A 20,043-nucleotide genomic window follows, 5' to 3' on the forward strand; every position below is an offset into this window, starting at 1 on the left:
TTGCAGACCTTGGTTAAAATGAGATAATATTTGTAAAGCATATATGGCACATAAAAAGTGATGAATAAATGCTTGTTCCTTTCCCTTCCCCCTTCCTTTATATTATGTCTTTGATGCTTGCTACCTTTATTGAGTAATACAATCTCCTTAAGCCTCAGTTTTCTTTTCTCTAAGAAACTTGGACTAGCTGGCCCCTAAAGTCCCTTCTAGTTTTAGACCTGCAAGTTCTAGAATAATAGAAATCAGTTACAAATTGATTTTTTTATTTGTATAGGCTTCTCTCTCATCCCATTTTAATATGTTGCCTTCTAACTGTCTTCTTCACTGTTTTCCAAAATGATCATTTAAATCATAGCAGTATCCTAGCACTAATAGGAGAAAGCATGAACTTGATTTATAAAGAATTCTGTGGCCGCAAGAATCACTTATACTTTACCCTCAAGATTTGTGAGTGAGGCTTTCTATAACTCTTCTCTTTGGCATAGATGGGGATCTTGGCTCGTATTTCCTTCATGCTTGGATTATTTAAGTCTCGGGAAACTAGGTAGATGGGTAAAGGGTAGAAACTGAATTCCTTCAAATATAGTTGGGAGGGGAACAAACTCTGAAAAGGCCTGTGGGATAAATGGATCTAGTAAGAATTAGGTCCTTTAATAAAGACCATCCAGTAGTGAATGGTCAGGAATTCCTCTGAAGGTGAGCAATGGCAGCTTTGTGGGACTGAACAAACAAAGCAGACTATACCAGGGTAGCAGCAAATTCATAGCTTTTGAATGCAATAACATTAATGTACTGCTACTGAAATATTTATGCTGGCTTTTAAATATCCCAGAGGAAATATGCCCAGAGGTCTGCAAAGCTTATACTTTTTTACTTTAAAAATTTTCATTAAAAAATGATAAATTACCTTTACACTAAGAAATTCCCTAACATCCTTACCACCCTGAGGGTAAATTTCACACCTAAACCAAGACTTTGTCTCCCTAACTTGGTGTCTCAAAAATATTCATGTGAAATTCAAAAGATTCAGAAATAAAGGTTTTCTTTCATCCAAGGTCAGATATAGAAGTCTCCCAAACATCTCTTTGCTGGCACAAGTACTCTCCTGCCCTTTGAACTTTTATAAGTGATAAGAGCACTATTGATCAAAACAGCATAGGCTAAAATAATTCTAGAAATAGTTTAACTTCATGCCACACATATAAAACAGAAATTTCTTTCAGGATAACAGAATCATTTTAGTTAGCCTAAGGCCAAGGTGGAGACTGCTTAATCCAACTCCCTCATTTTACAGAGAATCAGAGAAACTAAGAAGATAGTAAGGAGTAGCACCCAAATTTGATCCGACATCTTCTGATTCCATATCTAGAGCTCTGGTGAAGGACTAGGGTATTGAAAGGGCAAAGAGGTGTGTGAATGATCATCAATAGACAATAATCCAAAAGTCAGACTTATTTTCAATTTTGGAATGAAGTCAAATACCAGTCATTATTATATGCATGTGCATGTACACACACAATCTTTTTGTATCTGTCCCCGATTTCATCTCTTTTTAGTATTGTGGCAGGAAAATATTCCCAGGAAAAATATCTCCAGGTAAAATAATTCACTCCCTGATCACTGAGATGTTCCCATATAAATCAGTGGACAGAAATTTTGAAAGTTTTTTGAAACATGTGAGCTTGATCCCTTGGCATAAGAAAGGAATAAATACTTCAGGTTTAGGAGGTACATTTATTGTTTCAGGTCATTAGCTTATTTTAAAGTTTAGCGTATTGAAGAAACCATTAACAAAATGGATCTTATGGCCTTAGACGAATTAGCACCCCTCTAAACATTTAAAGAATTAGTTAACTTCTCACAGGGCTGTGATTAAAGGGCAAAAAACTATCAAGCTTAAATTAAAGACTGAGAAATTGTCTCTGAGAGGTGAACTATTTTTCCCTGAGATAAGAGCTGGCACTTAACTAGCCCAGTATTTTTCCCTTATCAAACTTCAGTGAAATAAAAAAGATCAACTGCATGTGGGTCTTAAAAAAAAGTCTGATGACCCCCAAACAACCATTTTCATTGCTGCCAACTTCTCACCCTTTGTAGGGAGCACTTACACTGGTGGAGGCGATGGCTTCTTGAACACTTTCTATGATGAACTCCTTAGTGATCCTTCGAGAAGGTAATTCATTGAAGAGGGAATTGATCAAGGCCACTTTGGCTGCATCCCTTCTGGCCTCTGCTCTGCTAAGGCAGCACTGAATGATATGTAGGAAAAGGAACAGGAAAAAGGAGTTATTAAGGCCAACAATGTGCTTATCCATCTGCTTTTTTGGGGGTAGACTATTCTTACACATGGACAGCTAGGTGACATAGTGAATAGAGTGCTGGTCCAGGACTTAGGAAGTCCTAAATTCAAATCTGACTATTTAATTAGCTGTGTAACTCTGGGCAAGTCATCTAATCCTCTTTCTTCAGTTTCCTCATCTGTAAAATAATCTGGAGAAGAAAAGGACAAACCATTCTATTATCTTTATCAAGAAAACTCCAAATGAGAGAGTAGGATATGATCAAAACAACTCAACAACAACAAAATTCTTACATGTGTTTTCACCATTTCTCTAGAAATGGTCCTCAATTTTCTGTTAATTTCTAAACTAATTTCCTATTAGTTTCTATTAGTTAGAATACATTTTGCTTCATGTCTATGGATTCCTGTCATCTATAACAATTTCACTGGTTGTAGAAATTTTAAAAAATAGATACAGTACTTTCCCCTTCATACATTCTTCTCTCTAGGTTTTCATGACACTGCTCTCTTTTCTTCTTTTTTATTTCACTTGGTGATCTCAACAGCTCCAATGGATTCAATTATCATTTCTATTTTTATGATGCTCAAATCTACTTGTCTAATCCCACTGACTACCAGTTTTGATTCTCTAATTTTCTATTGGATGTCTTGAACTGGATGACTCATAAACATCTTAAACTCGATGTGTACAAAACCTAATTTCCCTCTAAACTGTCCCTTCTTCCTAACTTTCCTATTACTGTTTAATGTGCTACCATCTTTCTTGTCACTCAGGTTTACAACTTAGGTGTCATCCTCAACTTTATACTCTCTGCTACCATCTTCTCTCAAAGCCAGTCTGTTACCAAGTCGTGGAATCTTTGTAATATTTCCTGAATATGTTCCCTTCTCTCCTGACACAGCCATTACTTTCAAGTGTTCACACTTAACCTTCTACTTTATATTATCCCCATTCTCCTAGCAGTTGCCTTCCTAACACTTATCTAACGAAAAGTGTTAAGCTACATACAATTCTGAAAAGGACCAAACATCGTTGGCTCCTATGGCCTCCTACAACCATTTGCTGATGCAGTGAAACTATTTACCAAAGAACCCCTTCACCCACTAACCTCTTCTATTTCAATATTCATCATTGTTCCTATTCTAGTCCTTTCCATCGCTTTCACAATTTGAACACCTTTATCCATATCCAATCACCTCACACTTGGGCTATTGAATAGACTTCTGGTTAGTCTCTCAGTCTCAAGCTTCTCCCCATTCCAGTTCATCCTCCACTTATCTATCAAAGGGATCTTCCTAAAGTTCTGACCATGTCACTCAATAAATTATTCAATAAACTTCAACAATTCTCAATCTCCTGCAGGATCAAATATAAAAAACTGTTTTGCATTCAAAATTCTTCATAATCTGTCCCTCTCACCTTTGCCATTATATCTTATGCTAACCCTTTTCATATACTCTTTGATCTACTCTCACTGATCTGTTTCCTCCCACCAGACAGTCCATCTTTGGACCATCTCTGGACTGGAATTTCTCTAGCTGTTTCCTCTCCTTCTATATGTAATATACTCTCCTCAACTCTATGTCTTGGCTTTATTCAAGTCCTTGCTTCATTCAAGTCCTTGCTTAAATTTTACCTTCTACAGGAAACTTTCATGATTTCCTTTAATTTTGATGAATAAGAAAGGAATAAATACTTCAAGTTTAGGAGGTACATTTATTATTTCAGGTCACTAGCTGATTTTGATGTCTTCCCTCTGTTGATTATTTGCAATGTATCTTGTACATGATTATATGCATGTGGCCTGCCTCATTACACTGTGAGATCTTTGAGAGAAGGGAATCTTTTGCCTTTCTTTGTATTTCCTACACTTAGCACAGGACACATAATATGCCCTTAATAAATATTGACTGACTAATTGTAATCTCTGCTACTGTAGAAAACTGAGGCTCTTGAATGCTTTAGGTTCGATATTCTGACCTGCAGAAGGACTAAAGCACAGAGAGTTTCTGCAGTACTTTCAGCATTTGTATAATGTGCTTCAGAGAACAGAGAACTTAGGCAGAGAACAGGCTGCCTAAGAGATTGGCCGGGGTGGGAGGGGGGGGGGGGGGAGGGTGGAGAGGAGGGAGGGTGGCAGAGAGGAAAAGGAAGAATGGTTTATCGGCCAGTTTAGAAAAGTGAAAAAGGTCAGACCTTCCTGCAGACCAACAGAGGGGTAAGGACCATGAGTAGATGCTACATTTCAGCCTTTCGGTTTCCAAAAAGAAAAAACAAGGCAATTATCATGGGAAGGCTTTTAACTGACTCTTAACTAGAAGAGACAGTTCCTTTATCCTTTAAAATTGAAAACATGATTAGAGTTCAAAAAAGTTTATGCAGAAAATTTTGCTGCATTTACACAATGATATTGATTGACAAGTTCAGCCACTCCCTAAAGCCTGCCTAGGAAAGTTGCAGGCCTACAGCCAATTACCCAGTGAAAATTTTTAACTGTCTCTAGCACTGAGATAAAGAACTGGGCAGGTACCTACACTGCTTTGTATTGTGGGCTTTTGGATGCAGGAAGCTTAGTCACAGAGGTCCTAATTTAGGGATCTCAGAGTATGCTAAAAACCTGCAGAAGCTGTTAAATGATATTTAAAAATTTTTAAAACATCCTTTTTACTTTTCTTCTTTGCAGTTTTTTCTTTTCTTTCCTAGTTTTTCTAATAAACAAAATTCTTGTTTCCATTCACCTTCTATGGCATTATGAGACAGGAATGTTTGAAAATATAATACCTGGAATTTCTGGTGAGCAATTGCAGAGACTGCATGGTGAATGATATCAAGTTCCATTTGCCATTCTTTGTTTTCTTTTAAAAGGGTGCTAATTTTCCAAATGTTTTGCTACTATTAAAAGACAACTGCAAAAGTAGTTCATTTTGAAATATATTTGACTTTATTGAACATAAAATGGAGCATTTGGGGTTGCAGAATGGCTCTCGTGGAACTTTATAACTTTTAATCTAAATAATTCCAATTTAAACCATCTTTGGGAGAAAGAGAACTAGTAAACACCATATTGATAAAAGAAGCTCTCTCTTTTAAGTAAAACCAGTTAAGTATCAGATCAAAGAACAGGCGTACATTTACAACCAAATGGGAGATCAAAGGACCATATATCTGAAAGGACAGAATGAGCCTTATACTCAGAGAACATTAAAAGGAACTATGAAGACTTAAAAATATCAAGACTTTATAAAAAGTCATATGTCTCTACTTATTGTTCCAATTTATTAAATCATCTGTTAATATGGGGGAGAAAGTGCACTAATTAATAGGCATATAAAATGAAAAAAATTTTGTGTCATTAAAGTACTTCTTTTGCTATTGCATTTCTGAAACTCAATTGTACTTTTAAAAAGCTTATGTAAAATGCATTTGTTCCTTCCTTCAACATTTTGGGGATCAAGGTAAAACATAATATCTGCATTTTTTTTCTAGAAAGATCACTCCCTTCCTTGGGGAATCCTTCTATTTCCTTTCCCAAATCATAAAAACTTAGTCTTACATAAGAAAGAAAATGCTTTTGCTATCTTTCCTGTGAAATAGTCTAGTTAGAATAACCAAGCCTAAGTGGATAGAGCCAAAAGGACAAAAATCATTAACTTTATTAAACTAACAATTAAACAATAAATCAAAAGGACAATTTTTTAAAACAATGAAATGTGATTAAACATCTGTTATAGTGAGTTTCTTCACCTATAAAATGAAAGGATCAGACAATATGTTTTCTAAAGACCTTTATAGCTCCAACATTCCTTGATTCTAAGCAATACTCTTGTGTTGAATGTAGCACTGTTCAGACTCAGCCATGAGAATGAGTAAAGTGAGAAATAAATCCTTAGATTATTTCAAAGCATTTCCCAAACATCAATACCTTGTCAAGGGAGTTGGGCTTTTCAGGTATGTACTACATTAATAATTTTTAGTGAACACCAAAATAATAGATGTTTATAAATTATTCTGTATATGATAACCTACTTATTAACAAAATTAGCTTCTATCTTTAGCAACTCACAAAATTACAAAGCTAAAATGTTTAATGGACAACATTGTTTTATTAACACTATCCTCTCACTGATTCCTAGTTTATAGTGCTATAATTTCCAACTGGCAAGAGATCTCAACCAAAGTATTTATCAGGCTATTTAATAGATTCCATTCATTGTTAGTTTATAAACTATGATAATCATTTCAAAAGGTCCCAGCTTTCAATACCAACAATCCCTTATGCTGAAGCTGATTTGTGAAAAATAAATCTATAAAGACTCTTCCAAAAAAGAAGTCTAAAGATTTTGTATCATATCATCAAAAACATGACAGTATTGTACAGTAGAAAGAGCAGTGTGGAGTCAAGAGGACTAGGTTCAAATTCCACTTCTATCACTTTTGATGTTGGACAAGTCAAGGAAACTTTCTGTGCCTCAGTTTCCTCATCTGTAAAATGCGGAGGTTGTACAAGATGGTCTTTAAGTCCCTTTTGGCTTTAAATCTATGTTCCTAAGATCATTTTAAGGGACAACACAGAGTAACCAGGTACATTTGTCACAGAAAAGTCACAAAATGTGGGCAAAGTTGCATAGAGAATTTATATATTCTCTGCTCCCAGACTCAGTATACTACTAATTCAGTGTTTCTTAAACTTTCCAGGAACTCCTTAGAAAGGACAAAAGATCCTACAGTGCAGTCCAATTTATCTATCCACTTTTTATTTTCCCCTTCTCTCAACCTCCTTCCTTTTCTTAATCTTCCCCAGCCAACAATCTCACTTCCTTTGGGAATTAATAATGGTAGAGAATTGAGTGGTTAAAAAAGAGTTGAGGAGAGTAAATAACAAAATATAAGTATCTGATAGGATGAAGAAAGGAGTTTTTTTGGTTGTATATTTCAACTGCTGATCCTGACAAAGAATATTTGTCTTTGAGTTACTCTACTGTCAGAAGCAAGATCCTTGAATCCAGAGGTCCTGGGTCAAATCTTGACTATCATTTATTTCTTAATCTTGCACAATTCACTTGACATCTATGCTTCAGTTTCTCTTCTGTAAAATGGGAATGGAGAATGAACAAGGGTATTTCCAAACTCTTTATCTATATTCCTTTTTATTTTACATGGAGTAGGAAGGAAGGTGAATAGAGAATTGTGAGGAGGAATATTATCAATTACTATAAAAAGGTAGATAATGATGAGAAAATAAGCAAGACAGAATAAAATCTTCTTGCTTGTGGGTTAATCTTTTTTTACCAGGAAGAAAGGCCAGAGACAGTGAAATTTCATGCTCAGAAATCCTTCCAGACAACAAATCATCATTCCTGGTAGACAAGATTTTGAGTCTGGAGAAATACTGGAGAAAAATGTCTCTCATTTGTTGCAGTATACTGAGAAAATATTAATCTTATGCCAGATCTCATCCTAAAGGACAAAAGTGAACTGAAGTTTAGTGTATTTCTACTTAGTCACTCAACTCCACAAAAATTATTAAACATCTTGGAAACTGAGGGAATGCCCATTAACTGGGGAAGGGCTAAACAAGTTGTATGGTATATAATTATAATGAAATTCCATTGTGCTGTAAGAAATGATGAATTGATTGATATTTGAAAAACATCAAAAGCTTTACATGAAATAATGAAAAGTGAAGTGAGCAGAATCAAGAGAACATTGTATACAGTAACAACAATATTGTTCAGAGGAAAATTGTACATTACAATTATTTGGAGTACTATAAATATTCAAATGAATTACAATTTTGAAGGAAGATGCTATCCACCTCTAGAAAAAGAACTGACAAATAGAAGTATGGATAATATGGTTTTGCATATATTTGCAAATCTGCATCACATTGGGCACCTAGTTGCAGGTTGGGGAGGGAGAAAGATAGTTTGAACTTAAAATATAACCAAAAAAAAAGTCTTAATTTTTTCAAAAAGAAAAATATTAAGTACCTACTATGGACAAGGTGTTGACAAATACAAAAATTAAATAGTCTCTTCCCTCAAGAAACTTCCAATTTACTTCAGAAAGATACAAGGTCTGAAACTAAATAAATACAACTGAATAAAGGACAGAAGAAAACACTAATAACTAGGAGCAGAAGGGAAAGGGGGATTTTGGAATCTGAATTGATTTGAACCTTGTGGAAAACTCAGGGCTCTAAGAATTTCTGGAGATGAGGGGAAAGTATATTTTAGGCTTAGAGAACACCTCTGAGGAAGGCACAGATCATTGTCCAGTTTGGCTAGAATTTAGAGTAAATGAAAAACAATAATGTATATCACTTTTTTTTAACTAGAAAGGTCATTTCAAGTCAGATTGTGGAGAGCTTTAAATGACAGGCTTTATTTATTTAATAGTTAACAACTGAAAACTTTTGAGTGAGGTAGCAGCATAGTTAGACCTGCATCTTCGGATATTGTTCTTGTTCAGTCATTCAATCATGTGTGACTCTTTATGAGTTGTGCTCCATAGAATGCCAGGAACTTCTGTTTTCTACTATCTCTCAAAATCTATTTAAGTTCATTTTTGTTGGTTCCATAATACTCTCTACCCAACTCAGCCTCTGCCATTCCTTTCTCCTTTTGCCTTCAATCTTTTTCCACATGAGGATATTTTCCTGTTTTCTCATTATGTGGCCAAAGTATTTAAATTTTAGCCTTAGTATTTGACTTTCCAATGAGTAGCCTGAATTAATTTCTTCAATTACTGACTGATTTAATCTCCTTGCTGTCCAAGAACTCCCAAATGTGTTCTCCAGCATCACAATTCGAAAGCATCAATTCTGTGATGTTCAGCTTTCCTGATAGTCCAATTTTTAAGAATATTATTATGAAGAATATTATTTAGTAGAAGTTGTAGAATTTCTCACCCTGGGTTCCTGGAATGCCCAGAAAGAATATCAATCTTCAATTAGATTTACTGGTGGAGGGGTTGAATAACTAACTTGAAATTCCAAAGTGAAAAGAAAAGTATTTATTAACATACTAAGGAAGACTGCTCACTGATAGCAGTTCTAGCTTTAGGACAAAAGTTTGGTTTTATATTTATCCAGGTTTGTTTAGAATATGCAGTCAGCCAGCAGAATTCTATTATCATTTTAGACAGAAAATCAACGCTTTTCAAAGGAAAGAAAGGTAGAGAAAAGGGGGAAGTCAGTCAAAGGGAAAAGGGTAGTTTCTGGGAGAAAATTTGCCATGTAGCTGGCAAGACTTTTTTTTATTGGAATAAGAAAACATTTCCCATTAAAGAGAAAGAAAGAAGAGGATATGACCAAATACTTTTTATAATTATTAATGAAATCTGCTTGATCTAAGACAATGAGGTTGAGGTAACCATTTAGAAAAAGCTGCAAGTGTCTCTTATCTACAGACAACAATTTGTTTTTCCCACCTAGGACAAATCATCTTTTTTTAATGTGTCCTTACATAGTGTGTTATATTTTATTTTCTTTCAGTAGCTATTATAGATTGAAGAGGGGAAAGACTAAAAGCTAGAGGACCATTTAAGCTATCTATCCAGACAAGAGGTACCAAAAGCCTGAGCAGATCATTGGCAACACTGGGGGAAAAAAAAACAAAAACATTTCAGTGGAGTAATAGGGTCAGAAGCCTGGGAGTAAGAGGTTAACAGTAGAGACAAGTATTGTAGATATCAGATTATTTTAGGAGTTTGGTGATGAAAGGGAAGGAATGTGTAGGTTGATAATGTGAAGAGATGGCAGGGTTAAGTGATGATTATTTTAAAAAAAGGAAGGCAGAGACCTCAGTACATTTATAGGCAGAGAGAAAATTCAGTCAGTTGGTTAACAAGTATTTATTAAGTATTTACATGTATTGTATGGCAGATTTATTGATTAGAGAGATGATGTGGTGTAACCTGTGATTTCACAACTTCAATTTGATGGCTGAATGGAGGATAGACTGGAATAGGGAGACACTTGAAGAAGGACATCAACCAGGAAGTTTAGTGTTGGTGTGGGTTGGATGAACCTGCACTAGCAGAGTGGCAGTATCATAAGAGAGAAAAGAGAATATTTGAAAGATGTTATAGAGGTAGCATTTATAGAGCTTGACAACTGATTGGATATGGAAAATAAAAGGAACTAAAGAAGACACTAGGATTGGGAACTTAGGTAACTGGGAAGATGATAATGTCTCTGATAGTAATAGGAAATTTGGAAAAAAGGAAAAAAAGGTAAAATTTTTGGGAAGTGATATATTTGGATATATTGAATTTAAGATGCCTATGGGATATACATTTTGAAATGTTAAAAAGGCATTTGGAGGGGAGGATTCTGGGAAGAAGGCAAAATAGGTCAAAAAGGAAGCTACTGGTTGAGGGCACTTATAGGATAGTGGAATTCCTGTTTTAGAGCTCTAGGCTAGAGGAAAGAACTGAAGAAAGAACTGAAGCCAGAGTCACCTAAACCCCTTACCTGTTACCTCACCTTACCCCAGAATTAGAAATAATTACACTAACAAGCTTTTGTTTAAAAAAAAAAAATGAGCAGGCAAAAGACAAAGAACCCAACCATAGAAAGTTACTGGGAATAGGGAAGACAATATACCAAAATAAAAAAATAAATAAAAAAGCCTCTCCTATCTAAAAGTATAATATTAAACCATGGTTACCTGCCTATAGAGAATTTATAGAAGAACTCAAAAAAGACTTTAAAAACCAAATGAGATTGAAGAAAAAATAAAATCAAAGAAAAACCAGATTATGAAAAGAAAGTCTAGAGATCTAGAGTCTTAAAGAAAATAACTCTTTGAAAATTAGAATTGGGCAAAGGGAAACCAATGAAGTTATAAGACCAAGAAATAAGACAAAATTTAAATAGAAGAAATTATTAGACATCTCATAAGAAAAAAACAGATCTGGAAAATGGATCAAGAAGAGAAAAATATAAGAATAATGGTAATACTTTAAGTCTATGATTTAAAAAAGAACCTAGATATAATAATGCAAGAAATAATGTTCTAAAGTGACAAAACAAAAGGGGAAAATAGAAATAGAAAAAAATCCACTGATTACCACTTCAAAAAGATCTTACAAGGAAAACATAGAAACATCATTGCTAAATTTTGAAATCCCCAGATCAAAGAGGAAAATTTTCAAGTAACAACAATAACAACCCAAAATTTCAAATATGCTAGAATTACAATTAGAGTTTCATGAGTCTTCACTAATTACAATAAAAGACTGCAGGTTCTAAAATATCAACAATCAAAAGAACTGAGTCTGTGCCTGAAATCTTATATCCAGCAAAAACAACTATAATATTGAATTAAAAAAATGGACATTCAACGAACTGTCAGAATTTCAGGATTTTGTTTCAAACTTGAATTCAATAGAAAACTCAACATCAAAAACTAATTTCAAGGACTCAATAAGGAAAAACTGTTTATTTTTTATATGTGGAAATGTAAACTATATCTCTAATATTGTCATTAATAAACATTAATTAAAAAGAAAGATTAGATATGATGTGATTATAAAAAACAAAACTGTGTAGAAAAAGGTAAAAACAGTAATCGTGTAATACGAATGAAGTGCAAGAACAAGAATCAACATGGAGGAATTAGATGGGGGAGGAAAGCTGGTAGTTCTGAAATCCTATTCATATCAGGAATGGGTTAACGAAGGAATTATATATATATGTATATACATATATGGGATAGGGAATAGGATAGAAGAGTGTGTAGATTGAAAAGAGATGGATAAGGTTTGTAGATTAACTGAAAGAAATAAAGAGGGAGGAAAAAAGTGAGGAAGAGAAAATATAGAAGAGATTCTTGGGGTAGGAGGAGGGGAGGTTAAATATTGCAAGACAAGTTAGCAGATAATGAATATATAAATATGTGTTTGGGTGTGAGTGTGTCTGTATATATGTGTGTGGATATGTATGTATGTGTGGATATATATGTATATAAACATAAACATACCCATGCTTGACTGTAGACTGCTGGAGGAGGTGGGGGGCAGGAAATAAAGGAGGAAAGATTTTTTTAAAAAGAAAAAAAAATTTTAAAAGGCAGTTGGCAATATGAGACCTGAGCTCAGGAGAAGGGTTAAAACTGGACATATAAATCTAATAATCACTTATAGAGATGATAATTGAACCTAGGAAATCTGATGAGGTGATAATATATAGATAATATGGGGGAAATAGAGAAATGGGTCTTCTACAATTAGTGGATGAAAATCCAGCAAAGAAGATGGAGAAAGAACTGACAGCAATATCACAAAAACCTAGAGAGGAGAACGTATCTAGCATAACATGATTGACAGTGTCAGAAGATGCAGAGGTTCAAGAAGAATGAGGACTGAGGAAAAAAAAAACATTAGATTTCCAATTAAAAGATTATTGGCAACTTTGGAGAGAGTAATTTCAGTGGACTGATGAAGTTAGAAACCAGATTGTAAAGAAGTGAGAAGCAAAGGCACTCAAAATAGAAAGCTATTGATCGCAAGGAATTTACACTAGAAAGGTGCAGTGTAGGTAAAGAATGTAGGTAACAGGAATACTCAGATCAAATGAGAGTTCTTAAAAGTGTGGCACGTTTGCAAGCAACATGAAAGGAGCCAGGAGATAATGTTTAATGTTTAGATGAGCAGCCGGAGAAATCCAGATGGGTCAAGATAAAGGACACCTATTGAGGAGTGTGCCTTGACAAGGATCAGGGCCACCTCTTCGTTGAAAATAAGTGAATGAGGAAATACAGAGCAAAAAATATTTGACTGATGTTAGTTAAGGAAAAAAGAAGGAAGTTTCAGAGAATGAGTGAATGGGGGGGGGAGGGAGAAACCATTTATTAAGCTCTTACTATTTGCCAACTACCATGCTAAGCACTAGGGAATCCTAGCATAACATCAAAGCCAATTTTTGCTCTCAAGTAGCTTACATTCTTGGGCAGAGGGAGTGGAGAATTGTGATCAGAAACAAAAGGGTTTGGAAAGTTACAAGGATGGTGAGGGGAACCATAAGGAGATACTGTTTTACCCTTTCTAAGAGCAAAGACATAGTCAATTTGATTATATTTCCATAACTGGAAAGGGGAGAAAATAGTGAAAGAATATATTTGTGAAATAGTCTGGTAGTTCATAAGAAGTCTGGGGACTGAAATGAAGAATGACCGAAGTCTGGGTCTAGATGTAGTAGGCAAATGATTCAACTATCAATAAATACAACAGGAGCTTCATGCCAAGAGTTCTGGGCAGGAAAAGTGAAGTCCTCCAGGGCAGTTTCTGTACTAGAAAAAAATGAAAGTTGGCAAAGATGAATCTGAGGAGTGAAGAAGAATGAAGATGAGAAGAGACAAAGATAAATGTAAAAGAAGTAAGCTCTTGGCAGGAGATAGGAAGTGATGTAATCAAGAGCATAAGTTAGTCTGGACAAGCATTTCTACCTCTTCATTAGAGAATGATGACATCAACTGTTGAAAGTATAAAGAAAAGATAGTTAAGGGGATTTGAGGAGAGGAGATAGATGGTAGCTAAGGATATATTGCCTTGTACTGGGAATCAGACTTCCAGATGTAAGAAGATGGGAAAGTGTAAGAGGAAGAAGTCAAGAACAAAGGGGAACTGGTCAGTTACAGAATTATAGAAGAGAAGGTAGCAAAGAGTAGGAATTCAGGTATTGAAGGACAGAGATAGCTGGGATTAGGAGAGGGGTGGTAGCAAGTGAAGGAAATTTTGTCTCAGCAGACAGAACTTCACATTGTCCTTTGATAAATTTAAAATGATTTATCTTAGTTTGTTATATCATTTAAGAATATCAATAGACCATCCATGGGTTATCTTGTGAGATATCTGGGGAGACTGGAGGAGAAGTGAATAGACCACTTTCCTTGGAGTCAGAAACATCTGGTTTCAAGCCTTGCCTCATACTATCTGAGGGATGATGAGCATTTAGCTTCTCAATAGCCAGGCAACCCTCAAAGGCCAGAATGTAGTATTCTTGCAAGTAGGAGTTGTTTTATTCTTTGTACTTGTATACCCAGAGCCTAGCACAGTGCCTGGAACTAATTGGTACTTAATGAGTATTTGATTGATTAAAGAATGATAATGTACACACATTTACTAAATCACTATGTGCTGAGGGCTGGGTATACAAATAAGAAAAAAAAAAAAAAGAACAACACACATAAGGAAGCTAGAAAAGAGAGAGCAGAAAACTAGGTAGAGCTGCTGGTAATGAGCTAGAAGTCCACTTTCTACCCAAGAAAGCTTTTGGGAGGAATTTAATACTTCATCCTCCAGCCCTCCAGAAAGGGTGTGGAGGAGACTGAGGGAGATCAAAAGTTGTTGAATAGCCAAGATTCATGCAGCATGGTGATGAGACTGGAAGTTATCTTGTGATGGGCACCTTGCTGTAGAGTTGAAACCAATCAAGACCATAGATGGAGAATGGAATGAACTGAAAGTTCAGTTTCTGCCCTCTGTAAAGAAAGACTTTGGGAGGAATACAAAGAAAAATATATGCCAAATAAATACAAAATAATTTTAGGAGAGATTCAGTAAAAGCCTTATGTAGCAGATAGTGATTTCAGTGAAGGAAGTCAGAGATTCTAACATGCAGGTGAGGAGAAGGTATATTCCTAGCATTCAGTACCAAAGCATTAGTATGGAAATGGAGCGTCCTGGGTGAGGAATAGTAAGGACAGTTTGGCTGAGTTATAATGTTTGAAGGATAGTAATATATAATAAAACTGGAAAGATAAGTTAGAATCAGATCATAAAGGGCTTTAAATTCTAAGAGGAAGAGTTTTTTATATGATCCCAGAGGTAATAGGGAATTCATCAAGTAGGAGCTATGTTATTTTTGTGCTTTTGGAATATCACTTTTGCAGCTCTAGGTAGTATGGCAGGTGGGAGGAGAGATTTTTGGCAAGGAGACAAAACTGTAGCCTATTGCAATAGATCAATCGAGAGATGATTAGAACTTGAACCGGAATGGTGATCATGTGATTGGAGAGAATGGAAAATATAGAAGATATTGTTGAAGGGAAGTGCTGAATTAAAAATGACTTTCTCCAAAGTCATAAACCTGGGTGATAGAGGGATGATTTTACCTCTGACAGTAAAAAAGGGAATCTACAAGTGTTTTTGGTTCAAAGGAAAAGATAATGAATTCAGGTTTGAAAATATTGAGTTTGGGATGTAATATACCAAATATCTAATGAGGAGGTGATGATTTAGGATGAGAATTTGGGAGGGATTCTAGAACTAGATATATAGAAATGGAAGTCATCTGCATAGGGATGATAATTAAGCCCATTGAGCTGATGAAGTAGTCATTCATAGAAAGTATAGAGATTAAAGAAAGGTGGGAAGGGAACTGAGGAGATCCTTGGAGAACATAGTTAGGAGTTGGGAAATCACAGATTTAGACAAAAAATGTGCAAATCTGAAATAAAGTGATGGCAGAAAATGTTTTGAATATTGGAATGGTCATATCTATCGTAATTTTACTTAAACTTATTATCTGGTTAAAAGATTACAAATCTTTTTACAATATCTTACAATTACAATTACAATAACTTAAGGGTGAGGTGGTATTTTCATAAGTAAACCAATATAATTTAATTTATAAATTGTAATAATAGTTTTAATTTTTCTGTATTTTCACTCCCCCACTAAAGTTTTCCACTGATATCTTTCTAGAAAGACTTGGTGGAGGGGAATGATATGCTGGACTGATGATTTTATTCAGAGTACTAAATTTTCAGCTCTTCTATGACTTGATTCTTGAAGAGGAATGTGAGAAAGAGAAAATGGAAGCAAGAGAAAAAAGATAATTCTTTTTTCTTGGAAGCACAGAATAGGACAGGGAGTAGATATTAAAGGAATATGCTATGGCATGGGGCATCTTGATCCCTTGTTTCTTACTTTCTATTCTGGAACTCTTGTTCATATATTGTCATGGATGATAGTAAGCAAAAGCCAAGAAATGGCACCCATCCCCTCTGCCTCACAAATGAGAGATGATGGTCATGCTGAACCTAAGCCTCTCAAGTTTCTAACTAAAAAGTAGTTGGACCTCATACTTTGGTTTCTTGTCCTATTGTAATTGCTTTGGAAAGAGAGATAGATAGACAGACAGACAGACGAACAATCAATGAGGTAGCAATGGTATAGTGGATACAGACCCAGCTTCAAATCCACGAAGACCTGGTACAAGCACTGCCTCAGAGACACTGTTAAGCATTTCTTTCTAAGCAAGAGAAGGTGCCAACTTGCAATGATAGAAATTTGCTCTCCAGTGAACTACCAATAAGTAAATAGACAATAATAAACCAATAAATCATTTATTTTTTAATCATTATTATTTTAATATTCTATTTTCCCCAGTTACATGTAAAACATTTTTTTTAACATTTGTTCCTACAAAAGTTGAATTCCAGATTCTCTCCCTTCCTCCTCGTTCCCATCATTTATTGGGAAGGCACATGCAAAGTTATACAAAACATATCCATAAAGGTCATATTATGAAAGACCTCTCTCCAGTATAGATCTCTGTCCACAAAAACAAACAACAAACCACAACAACAATAAAAACCCTCAAGAACTGTCTTATTGTCTCTCCTGGACATTTCCTTAATATTAGTACAGTCTAAGGCAGTGACTTAGAAAGCTACAAATCACATTCCAATAAACCATTTATTTAAACCATTGCTATGTGCCAAGAACTGTGCTAAGGATATATATAGAAACAAAGACAGTTTGTATATATATAGAAACAAAGGGCAGTTTCTGCCCTCAAGAAACTTACATTCTAAAGACAATACATAAAGGGGAGTTGAGAAGGGATGGAGAGCACACATGTAGGATGGTGTGGAAATAGTTGAGAAGAGATATTGAATCTTGGTTCTGGGCAAGATAAGCTAACAGCTCATTTATCCAAAACTAGTGTCCATGGGGCAGTCAAATTTCCAAAGGGTGAAAACTGAAGAGGATGAGGAAGATAATCAGAATATGGATAGAACAATGCAGAGATGGCCAGGAAAAGTTGATGGCTGATAATATCCTGACCTGTAGAGTCAAACATTGAAGAGAGATTTTTGCCCTTTACAATATAGTAATTCTTTAGTACTCAATAAGAAGATTGAAGTGGGAAAGAAGAGAGTTTGTCCTTTTTTAAAAAAGAGATGGACGGGCAGCTAGTTGGTGAGGTAGACAGAGCGCCCTGAAGTCAGAAGGACATGAGTTCAAATCTGACCTCAGTCACTTAACACTTCCTGCCTGTGTGACCCTGGGCAAGTCACACTGGGTTGTTTTTGTTTTTTTTTTAGCTTGAGGTATTGGCAAAAAACTACTAAAAGGTCTTGAGGCATAGTATCTAAAATTAGGGGCTCTAATAGAGTTAAAAGGAATCTGGGAGGCTATCTGGCCCAGCTCCCTCAGTTTGGATACAGTTTACTATGCCTAGTCATTTACTTAGAGTGTCTATCTGCTAGTATAATTTAGCTCCATACCTCATTTATACCTGATGCATTTGTATATGTAAGTGCATATTTAATCCACTATATTTGAGAAATTTGAGTTTCTAGAGCTTATACCAATAGAGTTCAAATTTCTGCAATTTCTACTGAAATGGAAAGACTGGATTCTATTGTCTGAGGACCAGGCTAGCTAAGTTAGGAGAGATCCATCATTGGAGGACTGGTCAATGGATGATGATTGATTTGACCACAGAAAATCATCAATAGAATTTATGAAGGTACGCTTATTTATTATATTTATTAATACTATACCACAAAGTCATAATCTTTGAAGTGCTGAAGTATATCATATACATATACATATACTGAAAGAGTTTACTTCTGAATAAAAGATGACCTCTAATAAAATCTAACAATAATAATAGTATTTACATAGGGCTTTAAAGTATGAAAAGCACTTTATATATGTTAGCTCATTTGATCCTTACAAGAGCCTATAAATATGATGCTATTATTATTCCTATTTTGCAAATGGTGAAACTGAGACATGAAAATAACTTACTTAAAGTTATATAATTTATTAGTGGGATGTTTTTTGATCATTTAATAAAATCTGTACATTTTATGACTTGTTTTTTTAACCACTGGAAAAAAGTATGATTCCAGGAACAAACTGATTCTATTTTTTCTGTATCAGCCTTGATAATAATGGAAGAACACATCAACAACAAGCTAGTCAATTGATGAAATTTTTTTGGCTATGGTAATCCATGAAACAAATAAAAAATAAAAATGATTTCCAATCCTATCAGCCTCCTTCATATTTCAGAAAAAGGGATAGAAACCAAACAGAATCATAGTTTTTTTCAATTGTTAACAAACTTTAAAGAAAAAGACATGGGCAAATCACATGGCAAGAATGTAGCTCTCCAGAAGGCTTTAGTGGTACCATCTTGATGCTGGGAGAAATCCAGGAAAGCCTCTAATATGTTGAGTGGACCTTCCCTTACTTTGAATAATGACTTTGGGCAGATATGGACACAGTATGGTAGACATGGATGGATTATAGTAGGAATTCCTAAACTGATAAGATCACAAATTTAGGAAATATTGAAAAGGGAAAAGGTTAAAATTTGTAACCTACGGTGAATTAGACCTCAATTCCTCCCCACTTTCCCCATCCCATAATAACAAAGGGACAGCTATTGAATATCTAGAAAGAGAAGTAATGATCACAAAGATTTGCACAATTTAATCAAGAATAGATCATAGCAGACTAACCTTATTTCCTCTTTTTAAAGGGTTATTAGATCTGTAGACCAGTCATGATATGCCAATATTTCAGCAAAGTATCTGACAGTCTCTTATGTTATCCTTTTAGATAAAATAGATGTGAACTAAATGAGTATAGGTATGAATGGAAGTGAAGACCTCTCATAAGGATGTGGCCTTGACCTATACCTTAATTGTGACTTGAGACTTTGCAATAACAAGTTGAGCTATAGCTAAAAGCTGCAGGTATTCCATTATCTTAGATAAACACATATTCCCCTTTCCCCCACAAACATACCTTTTCATTAGCTTTTAAGAACCTAATTCAGTAAAGTGTGTTCTGTGGTCAATATTTAGTGTCTGGGCAAATTAGAACTTGCCAGCCAATGGGAGAAGGGGTCAGAAGTGGGCTGGGGGCTTCTGATTAGGATCTATATAATCTTGTGTTTTACAGTTTGTACTTTGCATTCCTTGTCTGTTGGGAGTTGCCCTTTCTCATGAAATTGTAATAGATACTTTTTTGTTTTTTACCTTGAGAATCTCAGATTCTAATTTGACTATGAGTTTCTGTCCTACCTAAGCTAGAATTGGTAAAATGACAGGATCCAAAGACTGGTTTTTTACTTACTTTTATATCTTATGAAACAAAGGACAGTATAATGGCATGGAGGATGGCTAGGTCATTAATAGTTTTATACTCATTTGGAAAGAGCACTCTAATAAAAGGCAATGGCATCTATTCCTGGCTTTGACCTATTTACCATGTAAGGTATATCTGTGTTGATTTTTATCACTAAGTTAAATAAAGGAATAGATGTGATGTTTGGCAAATTTTCTAATGACATTTAATTGGAAGGTTGGTGAATACATTTTATTAAAATAGCTGGCTTCTAACATTATATATGGCAACAGCAAGATTATATGATGATCAATTCTTATAGACATGGTTCTTGTCAACAATGAGATGATTCAGACCAGTT

At 35.0% G+C, this 20,043-nt stretch overlaps 1 protein-coding gene across 1 annotated transcript in view; it reads right to left on the minus strand.

The window, feature by feature from the left end:
- The window catches only part of LIX1 (limb and CNS expressed 1), a 64,279-nt gene that overhangs the window by 14,868 nt on the left and 29,368 nt on the right, over positions 1-20,043 (minus strand). The window contains exon 3 of the mRNA XM_051994137.1: positions 2,109-2,249. Coding sequence (XP_051850097.1) covers positions 2,109-2,249 — 141 coding nt within the window. The remainder of the gene's footprint in view (positions 1-2,108; positions 2,250-20,043) is intronic.

Source organism: Antechinus flavipes, chromosome 1, assembly GCF_016432865.1.
Source record: "Antechinus flavipes isolate AdamAnt ecotype Samford, QLD, Australia chromosome 1, AdamAnt_v2, whole genome shotgun sequence".
NCBI lineage: Eukaryota > Metazoa > Chordata > Mammalia > Dasyuromorphia > Dasyuridae > Antechinus > Antechinus flavipes.